Source organism: Oncorhynchus mykiss, chromosome 1, assembly GCF_057628025.1.
Source record: "Oncorhynchus mykiss isolate SJ-2025 chromosome 1, ASM5762802v1, whole genome shotgun sequence".
In the NCBI taxonomy this organism is placed as follows: Eukaryota; Metazoa; Chordata; class Actinopteri; order Salmoniformes; family Salmonidae; genus Oncorhynchus; species Oncorhynchus mykiss.
In genome coordinates, this window is record NC_143022.1 from 65,250 (window position 1) to 84,735 (window position 19,486).

The window sequence follows — 19,486 nt, forward strand, 5'->3', positions numbered from 1 at the left end:
CCCTGCCACATACGACGAGCGTCGGAGCCGGTGTAGTATGATTCGATCTTAGTCCTGTATTGATGCTTTGCCTGTTTCTCAAACATTAACTCCACGTTTTCTCCCGAACACAATACACATACTAGTAAGCCCAATAAAACTATTAGGCCCACTGTCATACTCTACCAGGCAACACACTTGTTTAATGACGTCACCGAACAACCAGTCACTGATACGTATCTAAGGCACTATATCAAACACGTATAAGAATGTGCCGTGAATACCAGCCAAAGCGCATTCCAATAAAGCATTTACCCATCATAATGCAACAAAATACTATTACAGAAATGTCTAAGAACCAACCTTATGATTCCGGATGACTCGCACCACAAAGCGAGAATCATACCTTTCAGATCCCGGATGAGCTCCCACTTGTCACGAACCGGCTCGAAGTCCATAACAAAAAAGGAGACAATGTGGAGATAAGGAATTACACAAATATATTTATTAACTGAAGTAACCTAAATACAATTAACAATGGTGTGTGTAGTCAGTAATTAGTAGTGTAAGTGAGTCATTGCGTGCATAGATCAAATGAAATCAAATTTTATTGGTCACATACACATGGTTAGCAGATGTTAATGCGAGTGTAGTGAAATGCTTGTGCTTCTAGTTCCGACCGTGCAGTAATATCTAACAAGTAATCTAACAATTTCACAACAACGATCTTATACACACAAGTGTAAAGGAATGAATATGGATGATATATGGATGAACGATGACCATGAGGCATAGGCATGGCAAGATGCAGTAGATGGTATAGAGTAGAGTATTTACATATGAGATGAGTAATATAGGGTATGTAAACATTATATAGTGGCATTGCTTAAAGTGGCTAGTGATACATTTATTACATAACATTTTAAATTATTAAAGTGGCTAGAGATTTGAGTCAGTATGTTGGCAGCAGGCACTCAATGTTAGTGATGGCTTGTTTAACAGTCTGATGGCCTTGAGATAGAAGCTGTTTTTCAGTCTCTCGGTCCCTGCTTTGATGCACCTGTACTGACCTCGCCTTATGGATGATAGCGGGGTGAACAGGCAGTGGCTCAGGTGGTTGTTGTCCTTGATTATATTTTTGGCCTTCCTGTGACATCGGATGGTGTAAGTGTCCTGGAGGGCAGGTAGTTTGCCCCGGTGATGCGTTGTGCAGACCTCACTACACTCTGGAGAGCCTTGCCGTTGTGGGCGGAGCAGTTGCTGTACCAGGCGGTGGGTGATACATTCCGACAGGATGCTCTCGATTGTGTGCATCTGTAAAAGTTTGTGAGTGTTTTTGGTGACAAGCCAAATTTCTTCAGCCTCCTGAGGTTGAAGAGGCGCTGTTGCGTACGCCGAGGAACCTTCTCCACTACTGTCCCGTCGATGTGGATAGGGGGGTGCTCCCTCTGATGTTTCCTGAAGTCCATGATCATCTTGTTTTGTTGACGTTGAGTGTGAGGTTATTTTCCTGACACCACACTCTGAGGGCCCTCACCTCCTCCCTTCAGGCCATCTCATCGTTGTTGGTAATCAAGTCTACCACTGTACTGTCATCTGCAAACTTGATGATTGAGTTGGCGGCGTGCATGGCCACGCAGTCATGGGTGAACAAGGAGTGCATGAGATAGCTGAGAACACACCCTTGTGGGCCCCAGCGTTGAGGATCAGCGGGGTTGAGATATTGTTTCCTACCCTCACCATCTGGGGGCGGCCCGTCAGAAAGTCCAGGACCCAGTTGCACAGGGCGGGGTTTGGAGGGTACTATGGTGTTAAGTACTGAGCTGTAATTGATGAACAGCATTCTTACATAGGTATTCCTCTTGTTCAGATGGGTTAGGGAAGTGTACAGTGTGATTGCGATCGCGTTGTTTGTGGATCGCATTGTTTGCGGTAAGTAAATTGGAGTGGGTCTAGGGTGTCAGGTAGGGTGGAGGTGTTATGATCCTTGACTAGTCTCTCAAAGCACTTCATGATGACGAAGTGAATTCTACGGAGCGATAGTTGTTTAACTCAGTTACCTTAGCTTTCTTGGGAACAGGAACAATGGTGGCCCTCTTGAAGCATGTGGGAACAGCAGACTGGGATAGGGATTGATTGAATATGTCCGTAAACACACCAGCCAGCTGGTCTGTGCATGCTCTGAGGACTCGACTAGGGATGCCGTCTGGGACGGCAGCCTTGCGAGGGTTAACACGATTAAATGTTTTACTCACGTTGGCTGCGGTGAAGGAGAGCCCACAGGTTTTGGTAGCGGGCCATGTCAGTGGCACTGTATTGTCCTCAAAGCAAGCAAATAAGTTGTTTAGTTTGTTTGGGAGCAAGACGTCGGTGTCTGTAACAGGTCTAGTTTTCATTTTGTAATCCGTGATTGACCGTAGACCCTGCCACATATGTCTGGTGTCTGAGCCGTTGAATTGCGACTCTACTTTGTCTCTCTACTGACGCTTAGCTTGTTTGATTGCCTTGTGGAGGGAGAATCTACGCTGTTTGTTTTCGGTCATGTTTCCGGACACCTTGCCATGATCAAAAGCAGTGGTTCACACTTTCAGTTTTGCGCCAATGCTGCCATCAATCCACGGTTTCTGGTTTGGGAAGGTTTTAATAGACACTGTGGGTACGACTTGACCGATGCACTTGCTAATAAACTTGCTCACCGAATCAGCGTATACATCAATGCTGTTGTCTGAGGCTATCCGGAACATATCCCAGTCCATGTGATCGAAGCAATCTTGAAGCGTGGAATCAGATTGGCCGGACCAGCGTTGAACAGATGTGATAATGAGGGGTGTTGAAAGGTGCCAAAGCAAACAAACAAACCGGCCACAAAAATGCCACAACCAAAATCCAACAGTGTGTCTGTATGGACTGAGACTCCTCAATGAATGGGAAAATGTATATTTATTCCGGGACACACCAGAACCCAGGTGTGTCTCATTTCGCTGACGATCTTCCCGGCTCCGCCCACCGACATCCTATTAAGGGAAAAAAAGAGCAAAGAGAAAGAATTCGGCAGACAGAGGGTCGTCGCATTATCTCAAGGCCATCAGACTGTTAAATAGCCATCACTTCCCGGCTACCACCCGGTTACTCAACCCTGCACCTTAGAGGCTGCAGCCCATTTATTTTATTTTATTATTTCACATTTATTTAACCAGGTAGGCCAGTTGAGAACAAGATCTCATTTACAACTGTGACCTGGCCAAGAATAAGCAAAGCAAAGCAGAGCGACAAAAACAACAACAACAGAGTTACACATGTGATAAACAAATGTACAGTCAATAACACAATAGAACATCTGTATACAGTGTGTGAAAAAGAAGTAAGGAGGGTAAGGCAATAAATAGGCCATAGTTGCGAAATAATTACAATTTAGCCATTAACACCGGAGTGATAAATGTGCAGATGAGCAAGTAGAGTAGTAGAAGTAGAAATACTGGTGTGCAAAAGAGCAGAAAAAAATATGGGGATGAGGTAGGCAGTTGGTTGGATGGACTATTTACAGATGGGCTGTGTACAGCTGCAGCGATCGGTAAGCTGCTCTGACAGCTGACGCTTAAAGTTAGTGAGGGAGATATAAGTCACCAACAGCAGAGAACTGGAAGGAAAGGCGGCCAAAGGAGGTGTTGGCTTTGGGATGACCAGTGAAATATACCTGCTGGAGCGTGTGCTATGGGTGGGTGTTGCTATGGTGACCAGTGAGCTGAGATAAGGTGGAGCTTTACCTAACATAGACTTATAGATGACCTGGAGCCAGTGGAGCCAGTTTGGCGATGAATATGTAGCGAGGACCAGCCAACGAGAGCATACAGGTCACAATAGTGGGTAGTACATTTTAGCTTTGGTGACAAAACGGATGGCACTGTGATAGACTGCATCCAATTTTCTGAGTAGAGTGTTGGAGGCTAAATTGTAAATGACATCGCCAAAGTCAAAGATAGGCAGGATAGTCATTTTTACGAGGGCATGTTGGGCAGCATGAGTGAAGGAGGCTTTGTTGTGAAATAGGAAGCTGATTCTAGATGTAATTGTGGATTGGAGATGCTTAATCTGAGTCTGGAAGGAGAGTTTACAGTCTAGCCAGACACCTAGGTATTTATAGTTGTCCACATATTCTAAGTCAGAACCGTCCAGAGTAGTGATGCTAGGCGGGCGGGTGGGTGCGGGCAGTGATCGGTTGAAGAGCATGCATTTAGTTTTACTAGCGTTTAAGAGGAGTTGGAGGCCACGGAAGGAGTGTTGTATGGCATTGAAGCTCGTCTGGAGGTTAGTTAACACAGAGTCCAAAGAAAGGCACAGAATGGTGTCGTCTGCGTAGAGGTGGATCAAAGAATCACCCGAAGCAAGAGCGGCATCATTGATAAATACAGAGAAAAGAGTCGGCCCGAGAATTTTTTATCGATGGTGGTTATGATATTGTTTCGGACCTTGAGCATGCCTGAGGTGCACCCGTGACTAGCTCGGATACCAGATTGCATAGCGGAGAAGATACTGTGGGATTCTAAATGGTCGGTGATCTGTTTGTTCACTTGGCTTTCAAAGACTTTAGAAAGGCAGGGCAGGATGGATATAGGTCGGTAACAGTTTGGATATAGAGTGTCTCCCCTTTGAAGACGGGGATGACGGCGGCAGCTTTCCAATCTTTAGGGATCTCAGACTATACGAAAGAGAGATTGAACATACTAGTAATAGGAGTTGTGACAATGGCGGCAGATCATTTTAGGAAGAGAGGGTCCAGATTGTCTAACCCAGCTGATTTGTAGGGATCCCGATTTTGCAGCTCTTTTAGGACATCAGCTGTCTGGATTTGGGTGAAGGAGAAGCGGGGGGGCTTGGGCCAGTTGCTGCGGGGTGTGCAGAGCTGTTGGCCAGGGTTGGGGAAGCCAGGTGGAAAGCGTGGCCAGCCGTAGAGAAACGCTTATTGAAATTCTCGATTATCGTGGATTTATCCGTGGTGTTTCCTAGCCCCAGTGCAGTGGGCAGCTGAGAGGAGCTGCTCTTATTTTCCATGGACTTTACAGTGTCCCAAAACTTTTTGGAATTAGTGCTGCAGGATGCACATTTCTATTTGAAAAAGCTTGCCTTTGCTTTTCTACCTGACTGTGTATATTGGTTCCTGACTTCCCTGAAAAGTTGCATGTCGCGGGGACAATTCGAAGCTAGTGCAGTACACCACAGGATGTTTTTGTGCTGGTCAAGGGCATTCAAGTCTGGAGTGAACCAAGGGCTATATCTGTTCTTAGTTCTACATTTTTTGAAAGGGGCATGCTTATTTAAGATGGTGAGGAAGGCACTTTTGAAGAACAACCTGGCATCCTCGACTGACGGGTTGAGGTCAATATCCTTCCAGGATACACGGGCCAGGTCGATTAGAAAGGCCAGCTCACAGAAGTATTTTAGGGAGCGTTTGACAGTGATGAGGGGTGGTCATTTGACCGTGGACCCATAACGGACGTAGGCAATGAGGCAGTGATCATTGAGATCCTGATTGAAAACAGCAGAGGTGTGTTTGGAGGGCAAGTTGGTCAGGATAATATCTATGAGGGTGCCCATGTTTACGGATTTGGGGTTGTACCTGGTAGGTTCCTTGATAATTTGTGTAAGATTGAGGGAATCTACCTTAGATTGGAGGACGGCCGGGGTGTTAAGCATATCCCAGTTTTGGTCACTTAACAGTATGAACTCTGACGATAGATGGCAATTAATTTACATATGGTGTCCAGGGTACAGCTGGGAGCTGAGGGGGTCCATAACAAGCAGCAACAGTGAGGAACTTATTTCTGGAGAGGTGGATTTTTAAAAGTAGTAGCTCGAACTGTTTGGGCATAGACATGGATAGTAGGACAGAACTCTGCAGGCGATCTCTACAGTAGATTGCAACTCCGCCCCCTTTAGCAGTTCTATCTTGACGGAAAATGTTGTAATTGGGGATGGAAATGTCAGAATTTTTGGTGGCCTTCCTAAGCCAGGATTCGGACACGGATAGGACATCAGGATTGGCGGAGTGTGAATAAAGCAAACTTAGGGAGGAGGCTTCTGATGTTAACATGCATGAACCCAAGGCTTTTCCGGGTTACAGAAGTAAACAAATACGAGCGCTTGGGGACACACAGGGCCTGGGTTAACCTCTAAAACACCAGAGGAACAGAGGAGGAGTAGGATAAGGGTACAGCTAAAGGCTATAAGAACTGACCTTGTATATACATAGACATTGTCGTGTCTTTGACATCATTAAAGTGAAGACTGGTATTTTATCAAATCAATTCTCTGTAATTATTATTACGTGATTAAACTAATCATGTAAATGTAATTAACTAGAAAGTTGGGACACCAAGGAAAATCGTCAGATTACAAAGTAATCATTTTCCCACTATAACTTTTCTGATATTTTAATATCTGATCAATTAGTCTTCTAATTAATGAATGATTCTTTACCTCACGTTAGTCTCATTCCAAACGTCGTAAATTGTTGGTTATCTGCACGAACCCAGCCTTCACTATGAATCATCCATTCATCAATTGTCTTAATAATTTATTTACTAACTAACTAAACCGACATAACTGCTTGGTAGACAAAGAGAAGGGAGCGAAAGACAAAAGACACTACACAGTTGATAATTATAATAATTGAAATGCTACTCCTTTGCACATGAACGCTCACTCATTCGGGGATAATTGCAATCAATATATATATTTATGCTCAGTGTGTCGTCATGATCTCTGTTGGAATCGTCAGTCTTTCTGTTGGAAAGTTAATCTGAACTTCTCTTTGCGTCCCTGGACTCTTTCGGGGTTAGAATGGACACTTCAGAGTCCCATTCAGAAATGTTCTTATGGATAGATGTTTCGGCGGTTGTCGGTCTTCGCATTCAGTCAACATAAATTCTAGCTGGAGACTAGTAATTAGTATCAAAGATCTGCTCTTATTCTGTCGGTATCGATAGCCTCAGAGTTGAACCATTTCCACCAGTGTAGCCAATGCTCCACGTGGTTTGGTTAGGAATTCAACAACTGAGGAATGCATGGTCTCTACTCAAACCTTAGCCCGCTCAGTAATCGAGGTATGCTTGGTCTGAAGTGGGATTCTACAGGTGGGGGTTATATTTTGAACAGCAGAAAAGGCTGGCCCATGACGCCAGATCGATGTGCTCATGGGGGCGGGCCAATGACTTAGTGAAACTTTAAAGGGAATTGGATTCTCTTTCATTAAACAGTTTAAAATCACATTACATAATTTCACAAATAGTTTAATCTTTACTCATTCATTTTATACAATAATTAGAAGCAAAACTCATAACGGAGACTCTTGTATAAACAGAGTTATGTAATGTGGCTGTATTGTCTCTCATGAGGTCACAAACATTAGAAAAATGGAGCGGTCGTAGCTGGATTCTCCAAAACATGGATATTGTTCAGTTCTCAAGTTCTGTGAGGTAGAAGAAGTTCCTTTGTTCTACTGTGAACCCTCTTTCTCTATACTGCATGGCCGGGAAGAGAGTTTCCTCCAGGAATTTACGACCTGAGATGACAGAGCCTGGGTGTAGGGGGAAGAGAGAGGTGGTGAGAGAGAGAGTTGGTACTTGCTATATCCAAAGAGGGCCACGTCATGACAACATATACATGGAATCACTGCTCACTTTAACAATGAAACACTAGTCACTAATGTTTACATACTGCTTTACTCATTTCATATGTATATACTGTATTCTATTCTTCTGTATTTTGGTCATTGCCACTCCGACATTGCTCGTAGTAATATTTATATATTTCTTAACTCCATTCTTTTACTTTTAGATTTGTGTGTATTGCGTGTATTATTAGATATTATTGCACTGTTGGAGTTAGGAACACAAGCATTTCATTTCACCCGCAATAATATCAGCAAATTTGGGTATATGACCACAAAAAAAAATATTTAATTAGGTATGTACTGTATGTGATGAAGCCAGATCCTAATATATTAACCTGAATGTGATGACGACAGATCCTAATATCTTAACCTGAATGTGATGACGACAGATCCTAGTATCATAACCTGAATGTGATGACGACAGATCCTAATATCTTAACCTGAATGTGATGACGACAGATCCTAATATCTTAACCTGAATGTGATGACGACAGATCCTAATATATTAACCTGAATGTGATGACGACAGATCCTAATATCTTAACCTGAATGTGATGACGACAGATCCTAGTATCTTAACCTGAATGTGATGAAGACAGATGCTAGTATCTTAACCTGAATGTGATGACGACAGATCCTGGTATATTAACCTGAATGTGATCACGACAGATCCTAATATCTTAACCTGAATGTGATCACGACAGATCCTAGTATATTAACCTGAATGTGATGAAGACAGATCCTAGTATCTTAACCTGAATGTGATGATGACAGATCCTAGTATCTTAACCTGAATGTGATGACGACAGATCCTAGTATATTAACCTGAATGTGATGAAGACAGATCCTAGTATCTTAACCTGAATGTGATGATGACAGATCCTAGTATCTTAACCTGAATGTGATGACGACAGATCCTAGTATATTAACCTGAATGTGATGAAGACAGATTCTAGTATCTTAACCTGAATGTGATGACGACAGATCCTAGTATCTTAACCTGAATGTGATGACGACAGATCCTAATATCTTAACCTGAATGTGATGACGACAGATCCTAGTATCTTAACCTGAATGTGATGAAGACAGATGCTAGTATCTTAACCTGAATGTGATGACGACAGATCCTGGTATATTAACCTGAATGTGATCACGACAGATCCTAATATCTTAACCTGAATGTGATCACGACAGATCCTAGTATATTAACCTGAATGTGATGAAGACAGATCCTAGTATCTTAACCTGAATGTGATGATGACAGATCCTAGTATCTTAACCTGAATGTGATGACGACAGATCCTAGTATATTAACCTGAATGTGATGAAGACAGATTCTAGTATCTTAACCTGAATGTGATGACGACAGATCCTAGTATCTTAACCTGAATGTGATCTCGACAGATCCTAATATCTTAACCTGAATGTGATGACGACAGATCCTAATATATTAACCTGAATGTGATGATGACAGATCCTAGATATACACTAGTTTGACTGTGGTGATTATGTTTTTCTCCTTTTCTGTTAGTTCTAATGAGGATATCGGCAGGTTTCCATTGACCCAGGTTTATTATGATGAGGATATAGGCAGGTTTCCATTGACCCAGGTTTATTATGATGAGGATATAGGCAGGTTTCCATTGACCCAGGTTTATTATGATGAGGATATAGGAAAGTTTCCATTGACCCAGGTTTATTAGGATAAGGATATTGTCACGTATACTCCCTCCGGCTTCTAGGTCATCAGGTGGCTGATTATCCCACACACCTGTCGTCATCGTCAAGCGCACCTGCACCTCATGACTCTCACCTGGACTCCATCACCTCCTTGATTATCTTCCCTATATCTGTCACTCCTGTTTCCTCAGGTGTTATTGACTCTGTTTTCATGTCGGTGCATTGTTTGCGTTTCGTGTTTATTTATTAAAACACTCCCTCCCTGTACTTGCTTCCCGGCTCGCAGCGCACTCGTTACAGATATAGGCATGTTTCCATTGACCCAGGTTTATTATGATGAGGATATAGGCAGGTTTACATTGACTCAGGTTTATTCGACAAAAGCAATGTTGCAAAATTGGTTTGTAAACTGCAGATATAAAAGACATCTTCTAAAGATCGACCACATTTGTTCCCTTCAACAGGAGTAGATTTTTCTTTTGTGTAACTTTATTATGGCAACAGTGTTTTTCGAATAAATTATGATTGCTGAATAGTTTTGCAGGCACATGATGTCAACACAACTTTTAACCTCTCCATGTCTCATTCCTGTTCCCAAGAACTCTGAGGCTACCTGCTACAATGACTACCGCCCTGTAGCACTAACACCTGTAATCATGAAGTGCTTTGAGAGGCTGGTCATGGCACACATCAACTCCATCATCCCAGACACACTCCAATTTGCATACTGCCCCAACAGATTCATAGACGACGCAATCTCAATTGGACTCCACACTGCCCTCACCCACCTACTGTAATAGGTGGGTGAGAATGCTGTTAATTGACTACAGCTCAGCATTCAACACCATTGTCACCTCCAAGCTTGTCACCAAGCTTAGGACCCTGGGACTGAACACCTCACTCCGCAACTGAATTTTGGACTTCCTAATGGGCCGCCCCCAGGTGGTGAGGGTAGGCAACAACACATTCGCCACGCTGACCCTCAACACAGGGGCACCTCAGCAGTGAGTGCTTAGTCCCCTTCTGTACTCCCATGACTGTGTGGCCATGCACGACTCCAACACCATCATCAAGTTTTCTGACAACACAACAGTGGTAGGCCTGATCACCAACAATGCTGAGACAGCCGACAGGGAGGTCAGTGACCTGTGTGTGACCTGGCAGTGTGGTGCCAGAGCAACAACCTCTCCCTCAACGTCAGTATGATCGTGGACTATAGAAAATGTGCTGTAGTGGAGCGGGTCGAGAGCTTCAAGTTCCTTGGTGTCCAAATCATTAAGGACTTGGTCCACACACGAGCATGGTCGTGAAGAAGGCACAACAGTGCCTCTTTCCCCTCAGGAGGTTGAAAATGTTTGGCATTTGCCCGCAAATCCTCTAAAAGTTCTACAGCTGTACCATTATTAGCATCTTGACTGGCTGCATCACTGCCTGGTATGGCAATAGCACCACCCTTGATTGCATGGTGGTGCAGACAGCCCAGTACATCACCGGGGCCGAGCTTCCTGCCATCCAGAACCTCTATATCAGGTTGTGTGAAAAGAAGGCCCGGAAAGTCGTTAAAGACTCCAACCACCCAAGCCATAGACTGCTCTCTCTGTTTCTGCATGGCAAGCCGTACCAGTTCATCAAGTCTGATACTAACAGACTATGCAACAGCTTCTATCCCCAAGTCATAAGACTGCTAAATGGGTATCTAAATAGCTAACAAAACAGATACATGGACTATCTGAGTTGACCCTTGTATTTTACAGATATATTGCACACTCACAGGGCCCTAACACACACTGTCACTCCAACACCCACACTCACATAAAACCTGCTGCTACTGTGTTTATCTTAAATCCTGTTGCCTAGTCCCCTTCCCCCTATATATACAGTTGAAGTCGGAAGTTTACATACACCTTTACATACACCTTTGCCACAACTTTGGAAGTATGCTTGGGGTCATTGTCCATTTGGAAGACCCATTTGCGACCAAGCTTTAACTTCCTGACTGATGTCGTCAGATGTTGCTTCAATATATCCATATAATTTTCCTGCCTCATAATGCCATCTATTTTGAAGTGCACCAGTCCCTCCTGCAGCAAAGCAACCCACAACATGATGCTGCCACCCCCGTGCTTCACTGTTGGGATGGGTGTTCTTCGGCTTGCAAGCCTCACCCTTTTTCCTCCAAACATAACGATGGTCATCATGGCCAAACAGTTCTATTTTTGTTTCATCAGACCAGAGGACATTTCTCCAAAAAGTACAATCTTTGTCCCCATGTGCGGTTGCAAACCAGTCTGGCTTTTGTATGGTGGTTGTGGAGCAGTGGCTTCTTCCTTGCTTGAGCGACCTTTCAGGTTATGTCGATACAGGACTTGTTTTACTGTGGATATAAATACTTTTGTACCCATTTTCTCCAGCATCTTCACAAGGTCCTTTGCTGTTGTTCTGGGATTGATTTGCACTTTTCGCACCAAAGTACGTTAATCTCTAGGAGACAGAACGCGTCTCCTTCCTGAGCGGTATGACGGCTGAGTGGTCCCATGGTGTTTAGACTTGCGTACTATTGTTTATACAGCTCAACGTGGTACCTTCAGGCATTTGGAAATTGCTCCCAAGGATGGACCAGACTTGTGGAGGTCTACAATTGTTTTTCTGAGGTCTTGGCTGATTTCTTTTGATATTCCCATGATGTCAAGCAAAGAGGCACTGAGTTTGAAGGTAGGCCTTGAAATACATCCACAGGTACACCTCCAATTGACTCAAATTATGTCAATTAGCCTATCAGAAGCTTCCAAAGCCATGACATCATTTTCTGGAATTTTCCAAGCTGTTTAAAGGCACAGTAAACTTAGTGTATGTAAACTTCTGACCCACTGGAATTGTGATACAGTGAAATATAAGTGAAATAATCTGTCTGTAAACAATTATTAGAACAATTACTTATGTCATGCACAAAGTGGATGTCATAACTGACTTGCCAAATCTATAGTCTGTTAACAAGAAATTTGTGGAGTGGTTGAAAAATGATTTTTAATGACTCCAACCTAAGTGTATGTAAACTTCCGACATCAACTGTATCTACCTCTATCACTCCAGTATCCATGCACATTGGAAATATGGTATTGGAACTGAACCTGTATATAGCTTACTCACGTTCTTCTTATTTTTATTTATTTTTATTTGTTCTACCTTGTTATTTTTAGTATTACACTGATATCGATTACTGCAATGTTGGGGTTAGAGCTTGCAGGAAAGGCATTTCACTGTACTTGTGATATATAAAAAAAACTTGAAACTAATGCTCCACTCCACATTTAATTCATATGCCTACTGCTTGCTAAATCCATTTTCCAACTATAAAAATACTGTTTCTTTGTAGGACAAGGATTGTCCTGAATTGCTTCGTCTTGCCTTTCTGGTTGGCTGGCAAGTTTTACCATCCATTTATTTCAGATCTACAGGAGTGTAAGTTTCACCATGGCGAGGGCCGTGGCGATACACTGGCATATGAATTATTAGAATATGGCATATATTAGTCAATTATTGCATTCTATCCATGCAGGCTTTCATGGGCTACCTGAGACATGAAAAGATAGGTGGGAGGGCATACAGGCTGTCACCAATTTATTAATGCGCAATTTGCCTAAACGGTAATGGATACAATTCAACCACTTCTGTTTTATGTGAAGTCCTTACGTCCAGCTGTTTTTATCGACACAAGATGGAAACCCACCCTAGCAGGCAACTGTCACATCTATTTTCTATGTGTCGACACAGGATAGTTAAATGGAAACTCACCATAGCAGGCAATTGTCGCATCTATTTTCTATGCAAATGTTCTAAATCTCAACAACAAAAATAGTTTATGAAAACATAGCTATTAAGGTGAAGTATTACAGGTGAAATGGTACCACAGGCCACCATGGGTTAGGGTTAGTATTGTATCAAAAACTTGGGATTTCTCCTGAGACTAGCCCTCTCCTATCAACTGACATCAAACACAAGATTCTCTTGATTGTCAACACAGAACATTGGTTTACTAACTACAGCAATGTATATAAAATCTGATCTGTTTGGAGATGGACAACGCATTGCTGTAACATTGTCCTAAATACTAAAGCTTTAACCCTCTATAGAGCGTCTTCCATCAGTCTGGACGTCAAGACACAGACTGAATCCACAGCACAGACTAACTGATGGGAAGGAATGGTCTACATTGTAACAATCAAAAAACTTAATTTAAACTTCATATATTCTTAAGGAAATATAATGCAAATACTGTGAAATAAAATGTCATATTTCAATTGTGTGCAAGCAGACTAACAAATACACTTTATATCTTAAATGGCATTTACATATATGATTAATTTGCAATTATTAACTGACAAATATTATAATAATCAGAATGACATAGGTAATATTACAAATTCTATCAAATATGGAAGCTTTAAAAAAGAAACAATGAAGCCGACTGGTCTGGGCAGCAGAGAGAAGTCTGGGCAGCAGAGAGAGGTCTGGGCAGCAGAGAGAGGTCTGGGCAGCAGAGAGAGGTCTGGGCAGCAGAGAGAAGTCTGGGCAGCAGAGAGAAGTCTGGGCAGCAGAGAGAAGTCTGGGCAGCTGAGAGAAGTCTGGGCAGCAGAGAGAGGTCTGGGCAGCAGAGAGAAGTCTGGGCAGCAGAGAGAAGTCTGGGCAGCAGAGAGAAGTCTGGGCAGCAGAGAGAAGTCTGGGCAGCAGGGAGAAGTCTGAGCAACAGAGAGAAGTATGGGCAGCAGAGAGAGGTCTGGGGTCAGGTGTCAAGGTTAAAGCAGCTCTCTACAGAGCAGTCTCTTTCAGGTCATTGAGATTTGGAATGCGTGAGCGTGAGGGCCGTCCGAACCCATGTCCGTTCTGGCCCCCCTTGCCTTCTCTCCCTCCATGTTGCTCGGGGTAAGGGTTTCCCTCAGCTCTGCCAAGGGCCGAGGTGTGCCAGCTGGACTCCATCTGACCAGGGAGGGGGTAGGCGGCCTGCCTGCTCTTTAGCTGGGGGGTGCTGGAGCCTGCGTGGCTCCGACTGGGACCCTCACTGAAACCCGCTTTAGCCGAGGTGGAGTTGGGCAGGGGCTGGAAGCGCATATCAGATGGGGCCGTTTGATTGGAGGTGGAGGAGGAGAGGTGAAGGAGCTTCCGTAGAGACTTGAGTGGCTGGCTCTGAGGGGTAAGAATACGAAATATAACAAACATATCTGTATAATATATGACACAGTGTAGTTATTTGTCTGTCATGTTTTAGCAACAGATGTTGCCTCAGTATAGTTGTGAAATGCTAGGGTTAGCTGGAGCTCTTGAAATAACTGTTCTGACTAAATACAGTTGAAGTCAGAAGTTTACATACACCTTAGCCAAATACATTTAAACTCAGTTTTTCACAATTCCTGACATTTAATCCTAGTAAAAATTCCCTGTTTTAGGTCAGTTAGGATCACCACTTTATTTTAATAATGTGAAATGTCAGAATAATAGTAGAGAGAATTATTTATTTCAGCTTTCATTTCTTTCATCACATTCCCAGTGGGTCAAAAGTTTACAAACACTCAATTAGTATTTGGTAGCATTGCCTTTACATTTTTTAACTTGGGTCAAACATTTCGGGTAGCCTTCCACAAGCTTCCCACAATAGGTTGGGTGAATTTTGGCCCATTCCGCCTGAGCTGGTGTAACTGAGTCAGATTGTCAGGCCTCATTGTCAGGCATCATTGCTCGCACAAGCTTTTACAGTTCTGCCCACAACTTTTCTATGGGATTGAGGTTAGGGCTTTGTGACGGCCACTCCAATACCTTGACTTTGTTGTCCTTAAGCCATTTTGCCACAACTTTGGAAGTATTCTTGGGGTCATTGTCCTGACTGATGTCTTCAGATATTGCTTCAACATATCCACATAATTTTCCTGCCTCATGATGCCATCTATTTTGTGAAGTGCACCAGTCCCTCCTGCGGCAAAGCACCCCCACAACATGATGCTGCCACCCCCGTGCTTCACCGTTGAGATGGTGCCTCCCCGTTTTCCTCCAAACATAACGATGGTCATTATGGCCAAACAGTTCTATTTTTGTTTCCTGAGACCAGAGGACATTTCTCCAAAAAGTATGATCTTTGTCCCCATGTGCAGTTGCAAGCCATAGTCTGGCTTTTTTAATGGCGGTTTTGGAGCAGTGGCTTCTTCCTTGCTGAGCGACCTTTCAGGTTATGTCGATAAAGGACTCGTTTTACTGTGGATATAGATACTTTTGTACCTGTTTCCTCCAGCATCTTAACAAGGTCCATTGCTGTTGTTCTGGGATTGATTTGCACTTTTCGAAACAAAGAACGTTCATCTCTAGGAGACAGAACGCGTTTCCTTCCTGAACAGTATGACAGCTGCGTGGTCCCATGGTGTTTAGACTTGCGTACAATTGTTTGTACAGATGAACGTGGTACCTTCAGGCATTTGGAAATTTCTCCCAAGAATGGACCAGACTTGTGGAGGTCTACAATTTTTTTTCTGAGGTCTTGGCTGATTTCTTTTGATATTCCGATGATGTCAAGCAAAGAGGCACTGAGTTTGAAGATAGGCCTTGAAATACATCCACAGGTACACCTCCAATTGACTCAAATTATGTCAATTAGCCTATCAGAAGCTTCTAAAGCCATGACATGCTTTTCTGGAATTTTCCAAGCTGTTTAAAGGCACAGTCAACTTTTTTATTTTTATTTTACCTTTATTTAACTAGGCAAGTCAGATCAGAACAAATTCTTATTTTCAATGACGGCCTAGGAACAGTGGGTTAACTGCCTGTTCAGGGGCAGAACAACAGATTTGTACCTTGTCAGCTCGGGATTTGAACTTGCAACCTTCTGGTTTAAGTCCAACTCTAGCCGCTAGGCTACCCTGCCGCCCCAACTTAGTGTATGTAAACTTCTGACCCACTGGAATTGTGATACAGTGAAATATAAGTGAAATAATCTGTCTGTAAACAATTGTTGTAAAAATGACTTGTGTCATGCACAAAGTAGATGTCCTAACCAACTTGCCAAAACTATAGTTTGTTAACAAGACATTTGTGGAGTGGTTGAAAAACAAGTTTTAATGACTCCAACCTGAGTGTTTGTAAACTTCCAACTTCAACTGTAGATGGCTGTTTCCAGAAACACCCACCTACACACCTAACCCTAACCAGAAAACCAACACCCACCTACACACCTAGCCCTAACTGGAAAGCCAACAACCACCTACACACCTAGCCCTAACTAGAAAACCAACACCCACCTACACACCTAGCCCTAACTAGAAAATCAACACCCACCTACACACCAAACAGAAAACAAATATCCACTTACAGTTGCTTTACCCCCGTTTGCATTTCTTCTATTTTGATGCCTTACAACCTGCAATTAAAATATATTTTGGGGGGGTTTGTATCATTTGATTTACACAACATGTCTACTACTTTGAAGATGCAAAATATGTTTTATTGTGAAACAAAAAAAAAAAAAAGAAAACTTGAGCGTTCATAACTATTCACCCTCCAAAGTCGATACTTTGTAAAGCCACGTTTGCAGCAATTACAGCTGCAAGTCCCATGGAGTATGTCTCCATAAACTTAGCATATCTAGCCACAGGGATTTTTGTCCATTCTTCAAGGTAAAGCTGCTCCAGCTCCTTCAAGTTGGATGGATTCCGCTGGTGTACAGTAATCTTTAAGTCATAGCACAGATTCTCAATTGGATTGAGGTCTGGGCTTTGACTAGGCATTTAAATGTTTCCCCTTAAACCACTCGAGTGTTGCTTTAGCAGTATGGTTAGGGTCATTGTCCTGCTAGAAGGTGAACCTCCGTCCCAGTCTCAAATCTCTGGAAGACTGAAATTTCCCTCAAAATGTCCTTGTATTTAGCGCCATCCATCATTCCTTCAATTCTGACCAGTTTCCCAGTCCCTGCCGATGGAAACATCCCCAAAGCATGATGCTGCCACCTCCATGTTTCACTGTGGGATGGTGTTCTCGGGGTGATGTGAGGTGTTGGGTGTGCGCCAGACATCGCGTTTTCCTTGATGATCAAAAAGCAACATTTTTGTCTCATCTGACCAGAGTACCTTCTTCCATATGTTTGGGGAGTCTCCCATATGCCTTTTGGCGAACACCAAATGTGTTTGCTTATTTGCTTCTTCAAGCAATGGCTTTTTTTCTGGCCACTCTTCCGTAAAGCCCAGCTTTGTGGAGTGTACGGCTTAAAGTGGTCCAATGGACAGATACTACAATCTCCGCTGTGGAGCTTTGCAGCTCCTTCAGGGTTATCTTCGGTCTCTTTGTTGCCTCTCTGATTAATGCCTTCCTTGCCTGGTCCGTGAGTTTTGGTGGGCGGCCCTCTCTTGGCAGGTTTGTTTTGGTGCCATATTCTTTCCATTTCTTAATAATGGATTTAATGGTGCTCAGTGGGATGTTCAAAGTTTCTGATATTTTTTTAATAACCCAACCCGGATCTGTACTTCTCCACAACTTTGTCGCTGACCTGTTTGGAGAGCTCCTTGGTCTTCATGGTGCCTCTTGCTTGGTGGTGCCCCTTGCTTAGCGGTGTTGCAAACTCTGGGGCCTTTCAGTACAGGTGTATAAAAACTGAGCTCATGTGAACAGGTGTATAAAAACTGAGATCATGTGACACTTAAATTGCACACAGTTGGATTTTACTTAACTAATTATGTGACTTCTGAAGGTAATTGGTTGCACCAGATCTTATTTAGGGGCTTCATAACAAAGGGGGTGAAAACATATGTAAAGGGGGTGAAAACATATGCAAAGGGGGTGAAAACATATGCAAAGGCGGTGAAAACATATGCAAAGCGGGTGAAAACATATGCAAAGCGGGTGAAAACATATGCAAAGCGGGTGAAAACATATGCAAAGCGGGTGAAAACATATGCAAAGCGGGTGAAAACATATGCAAAGGGAGTGAAAACATATGCAAAGGGAGTGAAAACATATGCAAAGGGAGTGAAAACATATGCAAAGGGAGTGAAAACATATGCAAAGGGAGTGAAAACATATGCAAAGGGAGTGAAAACATATGCAAAGGGAGTGAAAACATATGCAAAGGGAGTGAAAACATATGCAAAGGGAGTGAAAACATATGCAAAGGGAGTGAAAACATATGCAAAGGGAGTGAAAACATATGCAAAGGGAGTGAAAACATATGCAAAGGGAGTGAAAACATATGCAAAGGGAGTGAAAACATATGCAAAGGGAGTGAAAACATATGCAAAGGGAGTGAAAACATATGCAAAGGGAGTGAAAACATATGCAAAGGGAGTGAAAACATATGCAAAGGGAGTGAAAACATATGCAAAGGGAGTGAAAACATATGCAAAGGGAGTGAAAACATATGCAAAGGGAGTGAAAACATATGCAAAGGGAGTGAAAACATATGCAAAGGGAGTGAAAACATATGCAAAGGGAGTGAAAACATATGCACGCACCACTTTTACGTTTAGAATTTGTTTTGCATATTTTGTAACAAGTAATTTTTTTCATTTCACCTTTGTGTAATATTTGGTTATGTCCATTACATGAAATCCAAATAAAAATCTATTTAAATGACAGATTATAAAGCAACAAAATAGGAACAACACAGAGGGGATCAATACTTTTGCAAGGCTACGCATCTAACCCTAACCAGAAAACCAACACCCACCAAACCCTAATTAGAAACCAACACCCACCAAACCCTAACCAGAAAACCAACACCCACCAACACACATAACCCTAACCAGAAAACCAACACCCACCTAACCCTAACCAGAAAACCAACACCCACCAAACTCTGATCAGAAAAAAACCCACCTACACACCTAACCTTAACCAGAAAACAAATACCCACCTACACACCTAACCTTAACCAAACAACCAACACCCAATAACACACATACCTCTACCCAGAAACCCAACACCCACCAACACACCTAACCCTAGCCAGAAAACCAAACACCCAATAACACACATACCCCTACCCAGAAACCCAACACCCACCTAACCCTAGCCAGAAAACCAAACACCCACCTAACCCTAATCAGAAACCCAACACCCACCTAACCCTAACCAGAAACCCAACACCCACCTAACCCTAACCAGAAAACCAAACACCCACCTAACCCTAAT

The 19,486-nt window shown here is 42.9% G+C and overlaps 1 protein-coding gene across 4 annotated transcripts in view; it reads right to left on the reverse strand.

The window, feature by feature from the left end:
- Nucleotides 1-9,681: 9,681 nt before the first annotated feature.
- LOC110523943 (cyclin-dependent kinase-like 5) overlaps nt 9,682-19,486 on the reverse strand; it is a 185,318-nt gene continuing 175,513 nt past the window's right edge. For 2 of the 4 annotated variants that reach the window (XM_036980806.2, XM_090210801.1), the window contains one exon: nt 9,682-14,509. In XM_036980806.2, coding sequence (XP_036836701.2) covers nt 14,135-14,509 — 375 coding nt within the window. In that variant the 3' untranslated portion in view covers nt 9,682-14,134. The remainder of the gene's footprint in view (nt 14,510-19,486) is intronic. The other 2 variants (XR_016489292.1, XR_016489228.1) reach the window with 1 other exon arrangement.